Below are 15,715 nucleotides of genomic sequence, written 5' to 3' on the forward strand. Positions count from 1 at the left end.
TGTCCTGAGGGTGAGCGGGTCACAATGATGCTGGGACTCTCTCTCACAATGTGCTAAGGCACTAGTCTCAGAGTCTCTGGCCCAGGGTTGAGCCTCAGCTTGAGCCCAGACATTGGCAGAGGCCAAATCTTTCATTTTTATGCCTCTCCTGCAGCCAGTCACCTGGATCAGCTCACTGGCTCTCTCCCCTGTTTGGCATCTGTCCTGAGGCCCCATCTCTCATTCTAGAACCACACCAGGCTCTGGTCTCAGATATAGACCCGAGACTCAGGCATAAACCTAAGTCCTGATCTCTCCAGGCAATCCCAACTTCACAGAGCTATTCACTGAAAAGGTCTAGAGGTTTGGACTCCAAAGGCTTGTTTCAGAGCCCCCCACCCCAACATAAGAGCAGGCAAAACCAACAGTTAAACTTTTATATTTACAATATTCTCTTCATCTTTTGCCAGGTTTAAAAATGTGTACAGAGCCGCAAAGGGTTGGGGTGGGGACATGGGACTATCAGGGATTGTTCTGGAGAGAGGGGCTGGGCATTGGAGTCCGTGGCTGAATCATGGGGTCCCCCAGCCCCCCTCCCATGCCCTGGTTCTGGGGGCATCTGCCTATGGGCTCAGGGCCCAGGTCGCTAGCATTTGGAGGGCATGGCTGTTCCAAGAGGAGCTAGACCAGGCAGGGGAAAGGGCCAGAAAAGAACTACGTTTCCATGATTGGAGGTAGGAGAAGGGACAGTGAAGAGGCAATGTTCTGGGACTCACAACCAGGGATCCTGGACCTGGGTGCCAGTAGAAGATGGCACCCCACCCTTACTCAAGTTTGGCAGTAGCATCCCACAGAAAGCCGTACAGCAGGCTGAAGATTTACCCTCCTCTATTGTTGTTCCATAAAACCCGTTCTTTTCTTTCTTTCTTTTTTTTTGAACCAGGGATTAAACTCAGGGGTGCTTACCACTAAGCAACATCCGTTTTATTTTTTATTTTGAGACAGGGTCTCACCAAGTTGCTTAGGGCCTTGCTAAGTTCTTAAGGCTGGTCTCAAACTTGCAATCCTCCTGCCTCAGCCTCCTCAGTTGCTCAGATTACAGGTGTGTGCCATTGCATCCAGCCCTTAAAACCCTTTCCTACATGGTTCTCTTCCTCAGAGGCACAAACCCAAGGACCTCTGGGCAGTAGCCTCACACATTTCCTTTCAAATTCTTCCTGCTGGTGTTTGAACAAGCCCTGTCCCCCATGGCCCCCTCCATCTGTTCCTCAGTGCAACTGACCTCATTCCCCAAGCTGTCCATGAAACCTTTTTCCCTGTTAAACCCCCCCTCCAACACATACACACTGCTCTTTTCCTTTGGCCCTGGCAGCAAGGGGGGAGGGGTAAAAGAAGGGTAGGGGAAAAGATTGGTCTGACCCTGAGATGGGGACAGCTTCAAACAGGGAGGAGGAGCTGGAGAATGGAGATCTGGGACAGGGAGGGAGGGGTGACACAGGAATCAGAGTGACAACAGGGGGGCTCCTTAGCTGCCACATCCCCCTACCCTGTATCCTACCTGTCTCCTCTGTCCTAGCCTGGGACTGTGAAATCCTTGGCACATTTGGAGTCTTTCTCCCCTCCTCCAACCCACCTACCCAGTTTGGCACAGATGAGCAATGATCTGAGGACTGAAGGAAAGGCTGTCCTCAGGCCCCAGGAGGGCTTTGGTCAAACATGCATGGCCTCTGTGGGTGGCATACGCCACATTCCCTGTCTACCAACTCAGCATCTCTGGGAGAGGGAGGTCCCCAGCCTTCCCTCAGGGTTTGTACATCCCCCTCAGCTTCAGTTAATCTGAAGTCTGTTCCCACCTGCCATGTGAGGAGTGCTGGGCCTGAGGCTGGGGGGGATGCAGGGAAGTGCTGGGGAGAGAGGGACCCTCTGCCTGGGAAAACACACATCCACATGCAAGAACATGTTTCCACTCAGAGAAATGTATCCTGGACCATGGGAGAATTAGTTTCCAGGCAGCACCGGGATGCACGGATCTCCCTTCCCCCTGGCAGGAAATCTGTGTCTGTCTGTATGGAAGGTGAGGGCCTCCCTGGGAGAACGTGCTTCATCTGACTTGTGCCATGGGGGAGAAACATGCTTTGCTGGGGTGGAGGGGGGAGAGGAGGGGGGGGGCTGTGTTTTCCTTGCTGCTCCCCAGGCACCACCCTGTGTTGTCTGGTGGCCAAGAGTCACTGTATGAGAACACATCACTTCCAGGGTCTCCAGGGGGTGGGGAGGGGAGGAGGTGGGAGAAGGCATGAGGAAACAGGATTCTGGGGTACAAATCCCCGCAGAAATTCTTTGAGGGGGCCAACATGTGTCCAGGGCGGCAAAAAAAACCTCACCCTGCACATGGGAAAATACCCCCTCATGAAGAAAGCACACCTCCATGTGGGAAAAGACTTCCACATTTCCACACACTGAAGACTGGTGTCCCAGTGGAGGGCAAAAAACACCCCCCAATGTTCAAAGGCCCAGGTCCAGAGAAGAGAATGGGCCTCTTTGCATGGGAAAAACACGCATCTCAGTGGGGAATCCCATGTCCACCTTAACACTGTTCGATGATGTGTGACAACTCCACAGGAGAAAAGCCCGTTGCCAAGTCCTACTCCCTGCCTTGGAGTGGCCCAGGCTGGGGAGGGGTGGGGAGGGTGGCCTCCCCATGCCGCCCCCTATACCCGGGTGGTGGAGTGAGGATGGGGTAGCGTGTTGTTGTGGCTGGTAGCGGTGGAGGGCGGTGGGGGAAAGGGCCCAAAGGGATGGAGGGAAGGGGGTGGCGGGGGTGGTGGTGGCCCCAGGCCACTGGGCAGCAGGGTTAGGGCCCTGGGGGCCAAGAGAGGCACATCGTCCGGTGCCCGGCGCAGGGCCAGGGTGTAGTCGGGTGGACAGGCAGGGCGCAGGGCCTCAGCAGGGTCCGCCCCGACGCCACCACCCTGCTTCAGCTGCAGTGACACCAGCTCCTCCTCTGGGGGCAGCTCCCGGCCAGCAGTGGGGAGCAGGGGACCCCCACCAGGCACACCAGAGCCTGAACCTCCAGGTGGACTAAGCCGCCTGCATCGCAGTTCCTGCCGCCGGTCCCGCTTGTAGTAGAGAGCGGCAAAGGCCAGGATGTTGAGGAAGAGAAGGGAGGCGCCCACGGCCACAGTGACGCTTAGCTCTGTGGAGTAGTCTCGTGAGTCTCCAGGGAAGCGGTCATAGGCCCTTGGGCCTGGCTCAGGCTCAGGCTCCGGAGGCAAGGTTGCAGGTGGTGGGGGCCGGCGTGTGCCAGGGGCTCCAGGAGGCGGGCGGGGAGGCCAGCGTGTGGCATAGGGAGGCAAGCGAGTGGTGGTGGTGAAGAGCTCGGTGTGCAGATTGTGCAGGTGGGGCACAAGCTCCAGCCAGAAGGCCACCTTGTTGGCGCGGTAGTTGTCACGCACTCGTGGCTTCAAACCAATGTGTAGGTACTGCTTCTCTTTGCTGTTGAACTTGCTCCACACCACCTCCTCAAAGCGGTTGGGTTTGGTGTGGATGAACTTGGTGTCCTGTGGCACTGGCTGGTTGGGGTCACTGTGGGCATAGGAGGGCAAGGAAAGGAGGAGTGAGGGTGAGGCTCAGGCTCCATGGAGGGTGGGGCTGCAGAGGGGAAGGAAGAAGACAGAGATGCAGAGACAGGGAGACAGCAAGAAATCCAGAGAAAAAGTCACAGAGGTAGAGACAATACACGGATGTGAAGAGACATAGAAATTGTCAGAGACAGGGCCAAAGAGACAAAAAGGATCAAGACAGATCACCAGAGACAGCCAGAGTTGAGGTCAGAGGGACAGAGACAGACCAAGAGAGAGCCAGTAAGAGGCAGAAGCTGAGACCAAGAGAGACAGAAAGGGAGAGACAAAAATATATGACAGACAGCCAGGGTAAAAGCTGTCAGCAGACAGAGACAGTGTAAAGTAAACAGACCAAAGAAGGAAGAGGAGCCAGGTGCTATGGTGCATGCCTATAATCCCAGGTACTTGGGAGGCTGAGGCAGGATTGCAAGTTCAAGGCCACCCTATGCAATTTAGTGAGATGACCCTGGTTCAAAATAAAGTTTAAAAAGGGTTGTGGGAGCTGGGTGTGGTGATGCATGCCTATAATCCCAGCAACTTGGGAGGCTGAGGCAGGAGGACCCCAAGTTCGAGGCCCCCCTCAGCAACTTATTGAGGCCCTAAGTAACTTAGGGAGATCTTGTCTCAAAATAAAAAATAAAAAGGGCTGGTGATGTGGCTCAGTGGTTCAGTGCCCCAGAGTTCCATCTCCAGTACCAAAATAAATAAAATTTAAAAGTTGGGGATAGGGGCTGAGGTTGTGGCTCAGGGATACAGCGCTTGCCTTGCACATGTGAGGCACTGGGTTTGATTCTCGGCACTACATAAAATAAGTAAGTAAAACAAAGGTACTGTGTCCATGTTCAACTAGAAAAAATTAAAAAAATTAAAAAATAATAAATAAAAAAAATAAAAGTTGGGGATATAGTAGAGTGCTTGACTAGTGTCTCCTGATTTTGATCCCAGTATCATAAAGGAAGAGGAAAAACAAAAAAAGGACAGAGGGACAAGGGAAAGGGAGAAATGTCAGTGGATTTCAGGAGAGTGGCAAGGCATAGAAACAGACAGATACAAACTCTTATACACTTAGACACAGACCACAGTGGTCACACAGAAGCAGAGCACAGAGGGGGGGCCGGAGGAGGCCAAGGGAGGAAGAGAGACAGACACCAAGCTAATGCTACCAACTGAGCCCACCCCCAGAAAGAACAGGGACCTCTCTGTCTAACTCTGCTGAATCTCTAACCCTCACCTCAGTGCCTGGTACAGATAAGGTGTTCAGCAGTGTCTGAATTGGTCTCGCTTAAGCAAGGGACAGCAAGAGCAAGTGCTTTCCTGGAGGAATGATGGCCATATGAAGAAGGGAGGGAGAGAAGGACAGAGGACCAGCCAAGGATGGTGAGGATGCCTCAGCCTGCAGCGCGCCCCACCCAGCCCCACCAGCCCCTTTGGCCCTCACCCAGTCTTGGCGAAGTTGGTCCAGTAGGTCATAACAACTGCGCTGAGCATGACGTCATTCTTGGAGAAGTTGCAGGGGAAGAGGTCAGTGGCACCCACCATGGGCACACCAAAGACATAGGGCAGCTCATCTCCATGGGCTGCATCTGCCCACTCTGGCCGGCCCTCAGCCTGGCAATGATGGTAGAAGGTGTAAAAGTAGACAGGGGACTGGTAATCAGCGTGCAGCTTAGCAGTGGCCACAGCTGGGGCCACCCACTGGTGGTCAGTAAAGAGAGCCAGCAGGGTTTTTCGTCGCATCTCGCCATTGTCCCGGTCAGCCCAGTCTGTGTACATGAACTTGATGGTCTCCCGCAACACATCCTTGCCTTCCGGGTAGCCATACAAGTTGTCCACGAAGTTGGAGACAGTGAAGTCAAAGGCGCTGGCGGACACACCATCCTCACTCTCTGCAGAGTCCTCCACAAACTTGAGGCCCTCTCCCTGATTGACACCGATAAGCATGTCGTAGTTGAGGAATTCTCCCTGCTGCATGAGGATCTCAGGGTCATCGGGGACTACATCGCCGTCCACCACGGGCCCAAAGGCAATGTGGTAGCTAGGGAGAAGGGGGCAGGGTCTCATCACCTGCTCACTGGCCTCATCTTGCCCCATGGGCCTATAGGCCCACATGCAGGTACCCCCTGGAAAACCCTTCTCCCCTACTTGAAGACCTCCTAGAGTCCTTCAGGGCACTTGACCTCTCCAGAAGTCTTCCAGAAACGTTTCATGGTACCCTGTGCTCACTTACTCTATTTGGCCACCTCCATTGAGGAAAGGCCATTAAGAGGCCAGTAAAAGGGCCTGAAGCCCACCTCTCCTTGCCCAGTGGAATGCCCACAGGCACCTCTCACCTCAACCTCCTTGGAACCAGCAAGGAGAAGTGAAGGCCTGGACCTGGCCCTCTCCCACCCCCATACCGGGCAGGCTGCACATCCTGGTCCACCAACTCCCGAGAAGGCTTCCTGCGCAGACACTCCACAGCTTCGGCGCTGTCCTCCCGGTCACAGCCCACCTTGGCTGCCAGCAGACGCGTGTACTTGAGTGGCTGGTAGTTGACAGACCAGCTGGAGATGGCAGTACCACTCTGGGCAATGGCCTTCTGGAACAGTCCTGGCAGGAGAGCAAGATGACCTCAGGCTATGCCATAATAGCAAAAACCAGAAGGGGGATCAGGTAGGGTCAGAGCTGTGGGAAGCAGGGCAGGCTGCTGGTACCTTCTGAATGGTGGGAGAGGATCAGCAGGTTGACACAGGAGGCCCCTGCTCCAGACCCAAAGATGGTGATGCGCTCCGGATCACCCCCAAAGTGGGCAATATTTTCACTAAGCCAACGCAGGGCCTGGATCTGGTCCAGAAGCCCATAGTTGCCTTTTGCAGCCTGATCCCCAGTGCTGAGAAAACCTGAAGGTAGAAGAAGAAAAGGGGCTCCCTGAGGTGTCACAACATCCACACCCCCTTTCTAGGCAGTTCAATCCAGCCCAGAAGCAATTTTGCTGGGTTTAGAGGAACACTGCCCACCACGCCTACCTCCCAGACTCCACCCCCCCAAAGTTGGCTGCCCACCCTCACCGAGCACCCCAAGACGGTAGTTGAGCGTGGCTACGATGACATTGCCATAGGCAGCCAGGACTGAGCCATCGAACATATTCCCGGTGCCCTCCATGTAGGAGCCTCCGTGCAGAAACAGCATGACAGGTTTCTTCCCAGAATCCCGGATATCTGCGTGAGGAGGGGGCAGCAGGTGGGCCAGGGGATTGGGGATAAGGACACAGTCAGACCAGAAGCAGCACTACCCAGCTCCCAGGTCTGCTAAGGACCATCCAGGAACACAGGGGACTTGTCACTCCCATCCCTGGGGGGCAAGACCGGATTCCCCTCCCTCCCCCTACAGCTAGCCCTAGAGAAAGGTCCCTCACTACCCCTGGCCAGGCTGTCCCCAATCACTTTTCCAAATGTGGGGCAGACCTCCAAGAAGCCCAACAGAGGCCGGGGGTGGGAAGTGGCCCTCCTCAGGGCCTATGCTGGTTCCAGCAACCCCCTCCCCACGTGGCAAATCTCCTTCCTGCACCTGGAAAGAGTGCTCTGAGGCTGGAACTAGGGCTAGAAGTGCTGGGAGGGTCCTGCCATTTCCTCAGAGTCAGGCCTTGGGCCTCAAGCTCCACATGGCACCCTGGTCTGTGGGTGAGGGGGTGTCAGGCCCTGGGGTCCCTGGGGGCTTGGTCTCCTCCCCGCCCTAATTCCTTTCTAGGTCACCTCCCTAGTTACCATAGCAACCCCCAGCCTAATTACTGTGGCAGGAGGAGGCAGGGTGGGAAAGAGCCTGCCTAATGAAGCCAGGGTGCAGCTCTGAGTCTTAGACACCCATAAACTGGCCTGAGCCCTAGGTCCTGAACTGAACTTCTTTCTTGCCATCTCCCCAAAGGATCCCTTAATCATTGCCACACACAGTATGCCCTTGAAACACTCAGGACAGGACTGAGAGGTGAGAAATTCCTGAAGAAAGTGGGAGTCTGAGAGGGCTTGCCAGGTCCTCAAGCTAGATAGTTCCCTCTTCTGCAGCTCCCCCCCTGATCTGCATAGTGCCAAGGGCTGGGATCACCCCTGGCCCACAGGCCCTCCTGTTTCTTAGCACCTGCCATGCCTGACTTGCCTGGGTACTCCATCAACTGGAGCCAGGCCTAGGTCCCCACAGTTGGTCCCCAACACCTCACCATCTTTCTCATCCTGGTAAAAACTAACTTTCTGACAGGTCAGTCTGCAGGTCACTAGGATACTCCCTGTCACTTGTCCCAGCCAGCTTCCAGTCTCCTCTTAGGCTTTCTCTATAGTCTCTGGACTTCTTCAGCCAGAGCTCCCAGGTAGGCAGCTTCCTCTCTGTGTACTCCCCAAATTCACTTCTCCCTTTGTTTCTGACTTTCCAGTAGTTTCAGGCTGGAATCTCCTTCCCTTCAAGGTCCTGTTCTAAATGTCTTTGGATCTCCCCAACCCTCCCCATACCCTTCTCCCAGTGTGTGGGGAGGGGAGTCAGAAAGGGAAGGAGCAGGAAGAGGGGCTGGGGCAACAAGAATTCAAAACCAACAACAAAAAACAGGATCAAGAAAGAAGAAAGAAAGAAAAAAACAACAACCAAAAAGCAAGAAGCTCTTGGGGCAGATTCAACAAGAAAAGAAAAAACAACAACAAAAAGAAAAACTCCATTTTGGAAAAAAAAGAAAAAAAGAAAAAAGTTCTTTGCATTTTTTTTTTCAAAATTTTGTGGTGAAACTTCAAGATATTGGGCCCTGTTTTTCAAAAATTTCCAAATTCTTTGATTCACTTAGAATGTTTGCGTTTTCTGAGTCTGACAGGCTTTTAGAAATTGTAACAGGTTCTTAATGTTTCAATTGTGTCATCAATTTGCCAACTTAAATTTTTTTTCCAAATGTTATTTTGCTCCAAATTAAATTTTTTTTCCAAATAGTACATTTCACAAGTTTCAAAGTAATCCAAATTTCTTTCAAAGTCTCAATATTTTATCCAATTCTTTGTTGTTTCTCTGACATTCCAATTTTTTTTTCCACTTTATTTTTGCCATGGTTAGGTTTTCTTGCAGGTTTTCTAGTGGGTCCAACATTGTTCAAATTTCGTTTGAAGTTTTCATAATTCTTTTTTCCAATTATTAAAAATTTTTCTTTTCTTTTCTTTTTCATTTTTTTTTTTTTTTTTTTAGTTGGGAGAACAACTGAGGGGCCTTGAGGGCTGTGGGGACATTTAGTTAGGGGCAGGGCCATGAAAGTCCTCTTATAAGCAACCACATGCAGCAGCGGGATTTTTAAATCTACCTGTGTCTGGCGGATTGAGCGTCGCCTCGTCACGTTTTTTTGTGAGCGGACCTAAGACCGGGAACACAAAACAGAGAAAAAAGGACAATTTTGTGGGGAAAGATGGGGGTCGGGGGAGGTGGTGGATGGGGAGGGGAGGAGAGAAAGCAGAAAAGGGGAGGGTGAGGGGAGGCAGAAAAAATAAGCCAAAAAAAGCAAAATTTGTTTGCAAGAAAAAGAAACCAAGAAAAGAGAAAAACGTTTCTACAACCCAATTTTGTTCCCCTCCCCGGAAAAAGTCATGCCCCAAAGAAAAGGTGGGTTTTGGGGGGTGGGGTGCCTGCGTGGGCTGAGGCCTGTCTTAAGACATATTGACTTGGCTGGAAAGGATTTGGCTTGTTGGTGTGTTTGCTAATTGCTGGAAATGAAACGGATGTTAGAGTGGGGTGGGAGGGGAGAGGAAACCCCAGGAGACCAAGGCCAGCTTGCCACCCAGGCCACCTCTCACAAGGCCCCTTCAGGGCCAGCCAAGCACTGCCTGCTGCCCCACCCAGGCTGTAAAGAGGAGAGGCTGCGCAGAAAGGACTTTGTATCCTTCTGGACAGCTCTGGAGGGCAGAGGGCAGGATGGGGCTGGAGGGCAGCCCACCCTGCTGCTCACAGCCTTCAGAAGCCCTCTGCTCCCCACTGGAGGGCTATGGGAAGGTCAGATAAGGCTGCCCACCCTCCTACCCAGCCTCACCGGCCAGCATTTCTCTTCCATCCACACTCTGGCCTGGCTTCTCACCCCATCTCCTCAGTGTGGGCAAAGCAGGGAAAGGGGTCATCAGGTCTTGCCCTCCACTCCAACTCATCCCTCCACACTCCCACCAACCTCATCCCTTACCCAGGCCTCCTCTCCTCCCACCAAAGTTGAGAGCTTCCGACCAGGACCACCCCCAGCCCCTGCTCAATTGCCAAAAAGCCCTCCTCCCCACTTGAGGGATTCAGCCCACAATTAGGGAACAGGAAACACAGTGCCCTGAGCCACCTTAGCACCCAAGGTACCAGGGGCAGAAGGTACTAGGTGGCACAAAGTGTGCCCAGAATCAGGGAAAGGCCCCATACTAGGCTCAGAGATTAGCACCAGGCTTACTTCAGATTAGGGGATCAGTTAGGGGACAGCTAGAACCTAGAGGCCTCAGGGGGTTCCCCTGGGTGATTTTTTTTTCCCCTGGATAGATTGTGGAGTTTCAAGGCCCAGGGTAGCTCTAGAAGATTTCTCCTTTACTGGCAATAATGGCCCCATGAGGACCTACTGGGAACAGGGCCTCTTCTTTGAGAGAGGGTGTGGATGAGGATGAAGTCAGCAGGGCATGCATGCATGTGAGAATGAAGTGAGTGTGTGTATGTGCTTGAGTCAACCTCTTCCTCCCAGAGCTGGTGTGAATATTCAGTGAGATCACCTGAATGTGTCAGGTTCTAAGCAGGTCTGCAATAAGCAATAGTTAAAAATATAGAAGGTGTGGGCATGGGTGTTGTGGGGTCAGGGGCCAAATCATTTGTGTGGAGGTGTTGAGGTGGACAGTCCAGTGGTGAAAAGTACTGAGTGTTTGATTGGGGGAAGGACATGGGGTAGAGAGCCTATGTGAAAGTGCGAACGTGGAGAGTCCACAAGCAGGAAGTGTTGAGATGGACAGTCTATGTGGAGGTTTTGGGGTAAAGGACTCACAAGACATTGGGATAAGTGGTCCACGAGAGGGAAAGGAATGTGCGGTTTTCTTGTGAAGCATGGTTCCTTTTATTAAGAAACTGGGGAGGACATGTGGAGTATGCTGGAGTAAATAAATGGTCTATGAGGGAATAGGGTGCTTAGATTTTTTTTTTTTTTCTGGTACTGTGGATTGAACCCAGGGGTTATATCCTTAGCCCCAGTTCTTTTTTGTTTTTTTATTTTGAAACAGGGACTAAGTTGCCCAGGCTGGCCTTGAACTTGAAGTTCCTCCTGAGTGGCTGGGATGAGCCAACCTTGCCTGGCTAGAGTACTTAGAATTTGGATGCATTAAAGTGAAAGTTTCTGTGCACTGTGTGTATAGGTTGTTGGGAGCATGGTTTACATGGAGAGAGGTAGTTAGAGGTTGGGTACACAGATGGAATGAGGGATACAGGGTAGATTGTCTATATGGGTTGTGAGTGGATGTGAGTGGGTTGCGGTGCATGAGTTGTTCTATGATTGGCATGAGAGGATTCTGGATGCAGATGCAAGGTGTTTGAGTACTTGATCTGTACCATCCCTCAGGTGTTGTTACCACCTGAGGGATGGTACAGGTGATCTCTAGATAGGATGCATGGCAAACAATTTGTAAGTGTTGAGGGTGTTGGAGACTGTGGCACAAGTAACCTGTTGGAACACATTGTCCAGGTATGGGGTCACAGGGCTATAAGGTATGTGTGTGTTGCTAGGGCCCATGATCTCTATATATCTAGGGATACTGGGAAACACAGGCTGTGTGGGTGATGGGACACACAATTTCAAGGAAATGTTAGGCATGTGTATACTGTGAATACATTGGGAATTGGGATCTGTGGGGTGTTGAAGCAAATGGTGAATGTATATGATGGCTGGGAACATGCTCTGTGTATTGAGTAGTTGAGATTCTCAACTTTTGACAATTGAGGATATGATGTGAGTTACAGGTTCCTGAGTACCCAACAGCCTGGGTATATGGTTGTTTAAAACAACGTGGAGAGGGCTCTGTGGAGGTATTGGTATGTCTTGGAGTATCATGATGGGGTATCAAAAGGGTAATGTGGGGGCTCTTTGTGCTGATTGTCTGTTGGGATAGCTTGAATCTGCCAGTTACCCTCTATCATAGACAAGTAGGAAATTGTTCTGATTAATCCTGGTGTGCAGCAGGTTGGTGGGAGAATTGTCTGGGGGTGTATGCTGGAACTATAAGCAGTCCTGTAGTGGACAGGAATTCATTAACCTGAACAGTAGCTGGTCAGCTCCAGGAAGGAAGTTTGGGCTGTGTTGAGTGGAGGTGCCCTTGGCAAGAAGCTTTCCTTCAGGGATACATAAGAATTTTTTATGAGACAGAAATCTCCCACAAGAGGGTGTGAGAGCCACTACCAGATCAGGTTAGGGACTATGGGGGCCACATGATAGAGGGATACCTCTTCAGGCTGCCTGGGGTGGGAAGGGTGAGTAGGAAGAGCCCACATTGTCCTTGAGGTGTAGTGTAGCTAAAGTAGGTATGCCAAGCCCAGGCCTAGAAGCAGCAGGTGAAACAAGGCTGAAGGGGGCTCTGAGCAGGTGATGGATTGATTACATCCAGTGACTACATTGAGATTGGTGCCTGACTATGTGCCTCTTTGGGGAAAGAGTGGTTGAGCCTAGCCGAGTGCCTGCTATCCTTACCATGGCTCTGCGAGGGCACAAAGAACTTCCAGGGTGGCTGTGTGTGGGATGATGCTGGAGCAACCTGGCAGGCACCCTTACTTCTCAGAGGGTGTGCAGACGTATAGGGACACACTGCCCCTCACTGCCCCCACCGAGGCCCAGCTCAGGGGCTAGGAGGTGGGCCAGTGCCTGAGGGTCTGTGTGTGAGCGTTTGTGGGCTGTGTCCACGGGATACCCGGCCTTGTGCCCGCGCCCTTACCGTCCTCAGTGGGCACGTAGAGGTTGAGATACAGGCAGTCCTCGCTCTGGTTCTGCACGTAGGTGGCGGCGGCCTCCAAGTTGTCGGTGAACCACACAGGCAGCATGATGGCCGGCAGCGCCCCGTGCAGGTTCTGCGGGCAGGCGGGCGGCAGGGTGGTGGCGTTGCGCACCCCGGGCCAGGAGGCGGGTGCCTCAGGAGGCTGGAAGCGGCGGGCACCCAGGGGCGGTGTAGCGTAGGGCACGCCCAAGAACTGCACGACGGGGCCCAGGATCTCGTTGTTGAGCTCGCGCCGCACACCGCGCACTCGCCCGTAGGCTGTGTTCACCACTGGGAAGCGCTCCTCCCCGAGGCTGCCGAGGCCCAGGCCCGGGCCGCCTGGGGCGCCGCCGGGACCCCCTCCCCCCCGTTGAGCCCCCGCCAGCCCCACCAGACACAGCGCCAGGAGCCACATGCTGATCGGGGGACCCCCCCTCCCTCCCCGGGACCCCCCCCCTCGGAGAGAGAGAGAAGGGGGGGGAGAGGGAGGGAGGCCCCCCTCGCCCCAGGAGGGAGGAGGGGGCGGGGGACAGGAGGGAGGAAGGGGGCGGGGAGGGACCTGGGTTAGACGGGACAGAGAAGGGGTCTGTTCCTCTCCATTGAGGGGGCAAGGGGTGGGGAAGGGAAACGAGGTGGAAGAAGGTGAAGGCAGGCCCGACCTGCGGGAGGCAGAACAGGAGGGACAGGGTGTTCAAGATACAGACAGACGGACAGACAGAAAAATACAGAGGAGAGGTGGAAGAAGGGAAAGGAAGTTGGATGGGGAGGACAGAAAGGAATGGGGAAACAGAAGAGACAAGTGGTTAGTGACTTGGATTTCAGACCAAGTTGCCACCCTTCTTCCACCCACAGGCCCCTGGCCCCTCCTCCCTCCCCCCAGCAGCCCTTCTCTCTTCAGCAGGGTCCCAAGCTAGAGGTGGGGTCAGATGTGGTAAAGGTCCTGTACAAAGTCGGTGGAGACCCAGGAGCCAGTTCCCCAGACCCAGCAGTCCCTTCCCAGCTTCTTTATCCCTCCCAGGCAGGCTCTCCCCAGGGACTCAGGAGTCCCAGTCCCCACCTCCCTGGGAGGGAATGAGACAGACAAGGAAGAGAAAATAAAAATACCAAGTCATTAATTAGCAGGAAGTGGCGGGTTTGTTTATACGTGTTAATTACTCCTGAGCTATAATTTCATGGCACTGAACCCCCACCCTGGGCCAGACTTGGGTCTTTCTTGGGACCGAACAGACCAAGCACCTTCTTTCCCCTTCATGACATTCCCTAAGGATTTTGCAACCCTCAGACTCCTATCTCCCCAGCTTCCTTTCCTTCTTCATAAGTTGGGGTACCTCAAGGCAGGGGTTAGAAATGGGAGGCGATACTGGAGGGGCAAATCCAGGGACAGATGCGTGATCCTGCAGCCGGTTGCCGGGCGACGGGATGCTGCCCCGCAATGTTACCTCGGCAACGGGCTGCAGCTTTAACCCTGGAGGGGGTGTCTGGAGGAAGAGGGGAAGGGGCTGGCTTAGTTGTGGGGTCCATTCAGGGCATGATGGGGAGGGCAGAGGCGTGAGTCTGAATACTAGTTTTCCCCAATAGTAGCATAGATGAAGTATATATGTTGAGGGGAAGGGGAATCTGGGGGCATGGAGAACCCTAAAGATCCGCCTCTTGCCCCCCTTGCGAGCCAATCAGAGCTTAGTCCTAGTGACCAGGCCTCTGACTGGGGAGAAGGGGCACTGAAGTGGCTTGGGAGGCATCAAATGAGCCTACTGACTGCCCCCTCCCACAATCTTGAACAGCTCTGGACACCAGACACCTCCTCTTTCACTGCATTTTGACCTATGTCCTGGGGGCAAACCTTAGCTTTATTCTCCTCTCTTCCCATCCCATCCATTCCCCTTTCCTTCCCCTTGCCAACATCCCCACCATTGCTGCTCTGAGGCCTGTGTACTCAGGGCACCAGGGACAGGACAAGGGAAGAGATCAGACCCAAGGGGCAGATACCCAGGTCATTTCAGCAAGCCCCCCTGCCCCCCACCAGCCGCCTGAGCTGTTTGCTGACGCGGGGTTTTCAGAGCCAGGCGCCAGCCCGCGGGTGGCTCTCTGCAGGTGTCAATTTATTCCAGAGATGAGGACACAGGAATCCTTACCACTCACACCCAGCTATGCCCTCCCCTTCTTCAGATCCTCTTAAGCTCTGTTCCCCCATCCCCTGGAAGGGACTTGGGGTTGGCTTCTCCAGGATCTTTTTCCTATGCCAGGCTAGGCTCAGACACTGTGGCCTTGCTGTCCCCTCTTTCTCCCCCATGAGATAGTCTGCCTCTGTCACCCCTTCTCCCTCAGGGTACTTTGGACCCTGGCCTCCTCCCCTTCAACCAGCTTCTCTCCCTACTTCCCTCCCACTGGAGCCCTCCCCCAACATCTCTCTCCTCTCCATAGCGCTCCCTCAGAGCATCTTTCCTTGGCCTCTTCCAGCTTGCTCCAGCTCTTGCCTTCAGTCTCTCACCCCGCGGTCTTTTTTTTTTTTCCTTCCCATTTTTCTCTTCTACATCTCTCCTTGGTATTTCTCTTTCTCTCTCCTCCAAATTTCTTCCTCAATTTTCTCCCTCAAGCTCCCTCTTTCTTTCCTGTCTTCCCCTATCTCAGTCTCCCCCATTTTCTCTCCCCATCTCTGTCTACCACATCTTGCTCCCCCTCCTTCTTCCCATCCCTCTGCCTTGCTCTCTCCATTCCAGCCCAGGCCTGACTCCCCCAACAGGGTAGAGTTGAGGGACGGGGGCTCAGGCCGCAGCCCCCCCCCCCTTCCCGCAGTGGGGAAAATGGCTTGGCCAGGAAGGGGAGAAGGAGGGGGAGGGGGAGATGGGAACACACGGGGTCTGTGGGCCCATTCAAAGGATCATTCATAGACTGGAGAGAGGCAGAGACAAAGAGACCAAGACGCAGAGACACGGCGAGAGCATCCCTAGGCGGAGACACGCAGACAGAGCAGGCTGTGGGAAACCAGGCTCAGGGAGGGAGATGGGGAGAAGAGACCCCAGCAGACCACCACGCAGCCCCCTCCACCCAGCCTGGCTTAGCTCCTACCTGGCTCAGCCCTGGGGCCGTGGTGCCTCCATCCAGGGCTCCGAGTGGGGGGCGGACGGGCTTCGAGAGGGGGGCGGCGGCCTCTGAGCCCCC

At 53.8% G+C, this 15,715-nt stretch overlaps 1 protein-coding gene across 2 annotated transcripts; it reads right to left on the reverse strand.

Annotated features, from left to right (window-relative positions):
* Positions 1 to 450: 450 nt before the first annotated feature.
* Nlgn2 (neuroligin 2) lies at positions 451 to 12,971 on the reverse strand. Of its 2 annotated transcripts, XM_026390522.2 has the most exons (7): positions 12,518 to 12,971; positions 8,899 to 8,949; positions 6,647 to 6,796; positions 6,293 to 6,478; positions 5,996 to 6,188; positions 5,038 to 5,634; positions 451 to 3,561 (listed from the first exon to the last, which is right to left on the reverse strand). In XM_026390522.2, exons 1-7 carry the CDS (start codon positions 12,969 to 12,971, stop codon positions 2,688 to 2,690), a joined length of 2,505 nt encoding a protein of 834 aa, XP_026246307.2. In that variant the 3' UTR covers positions 451 to 2,687. The 2 variants fall into 2 exon arrangements, with proteins under 2 accessions (XP_026246307.2, XP_026246308.2); XM_026390523.2 differs by lacking the exon at positions 8,899 to 8,949 and having other exon boundaries at positions 12,518 to 12,883.
* Between the last annotated feature and the right edge of the window lie 2,744 nt (positions 12,972 to 15,715).

Source organism: Urocitellus parryii, chromosome 7 (assembly GCF_045843805.1).
Source record: "Urocitellus parryii isolate mUroPar1 chromosome 7, mUroPar1.hap1, whole genome shotgun sequence".
Lineage (NCBI taxonomy): Eukaryota > Metazoa > Chordata > Mammalia > Rodentia > Sciuridae > Urocitellus > Urocitellus parryii.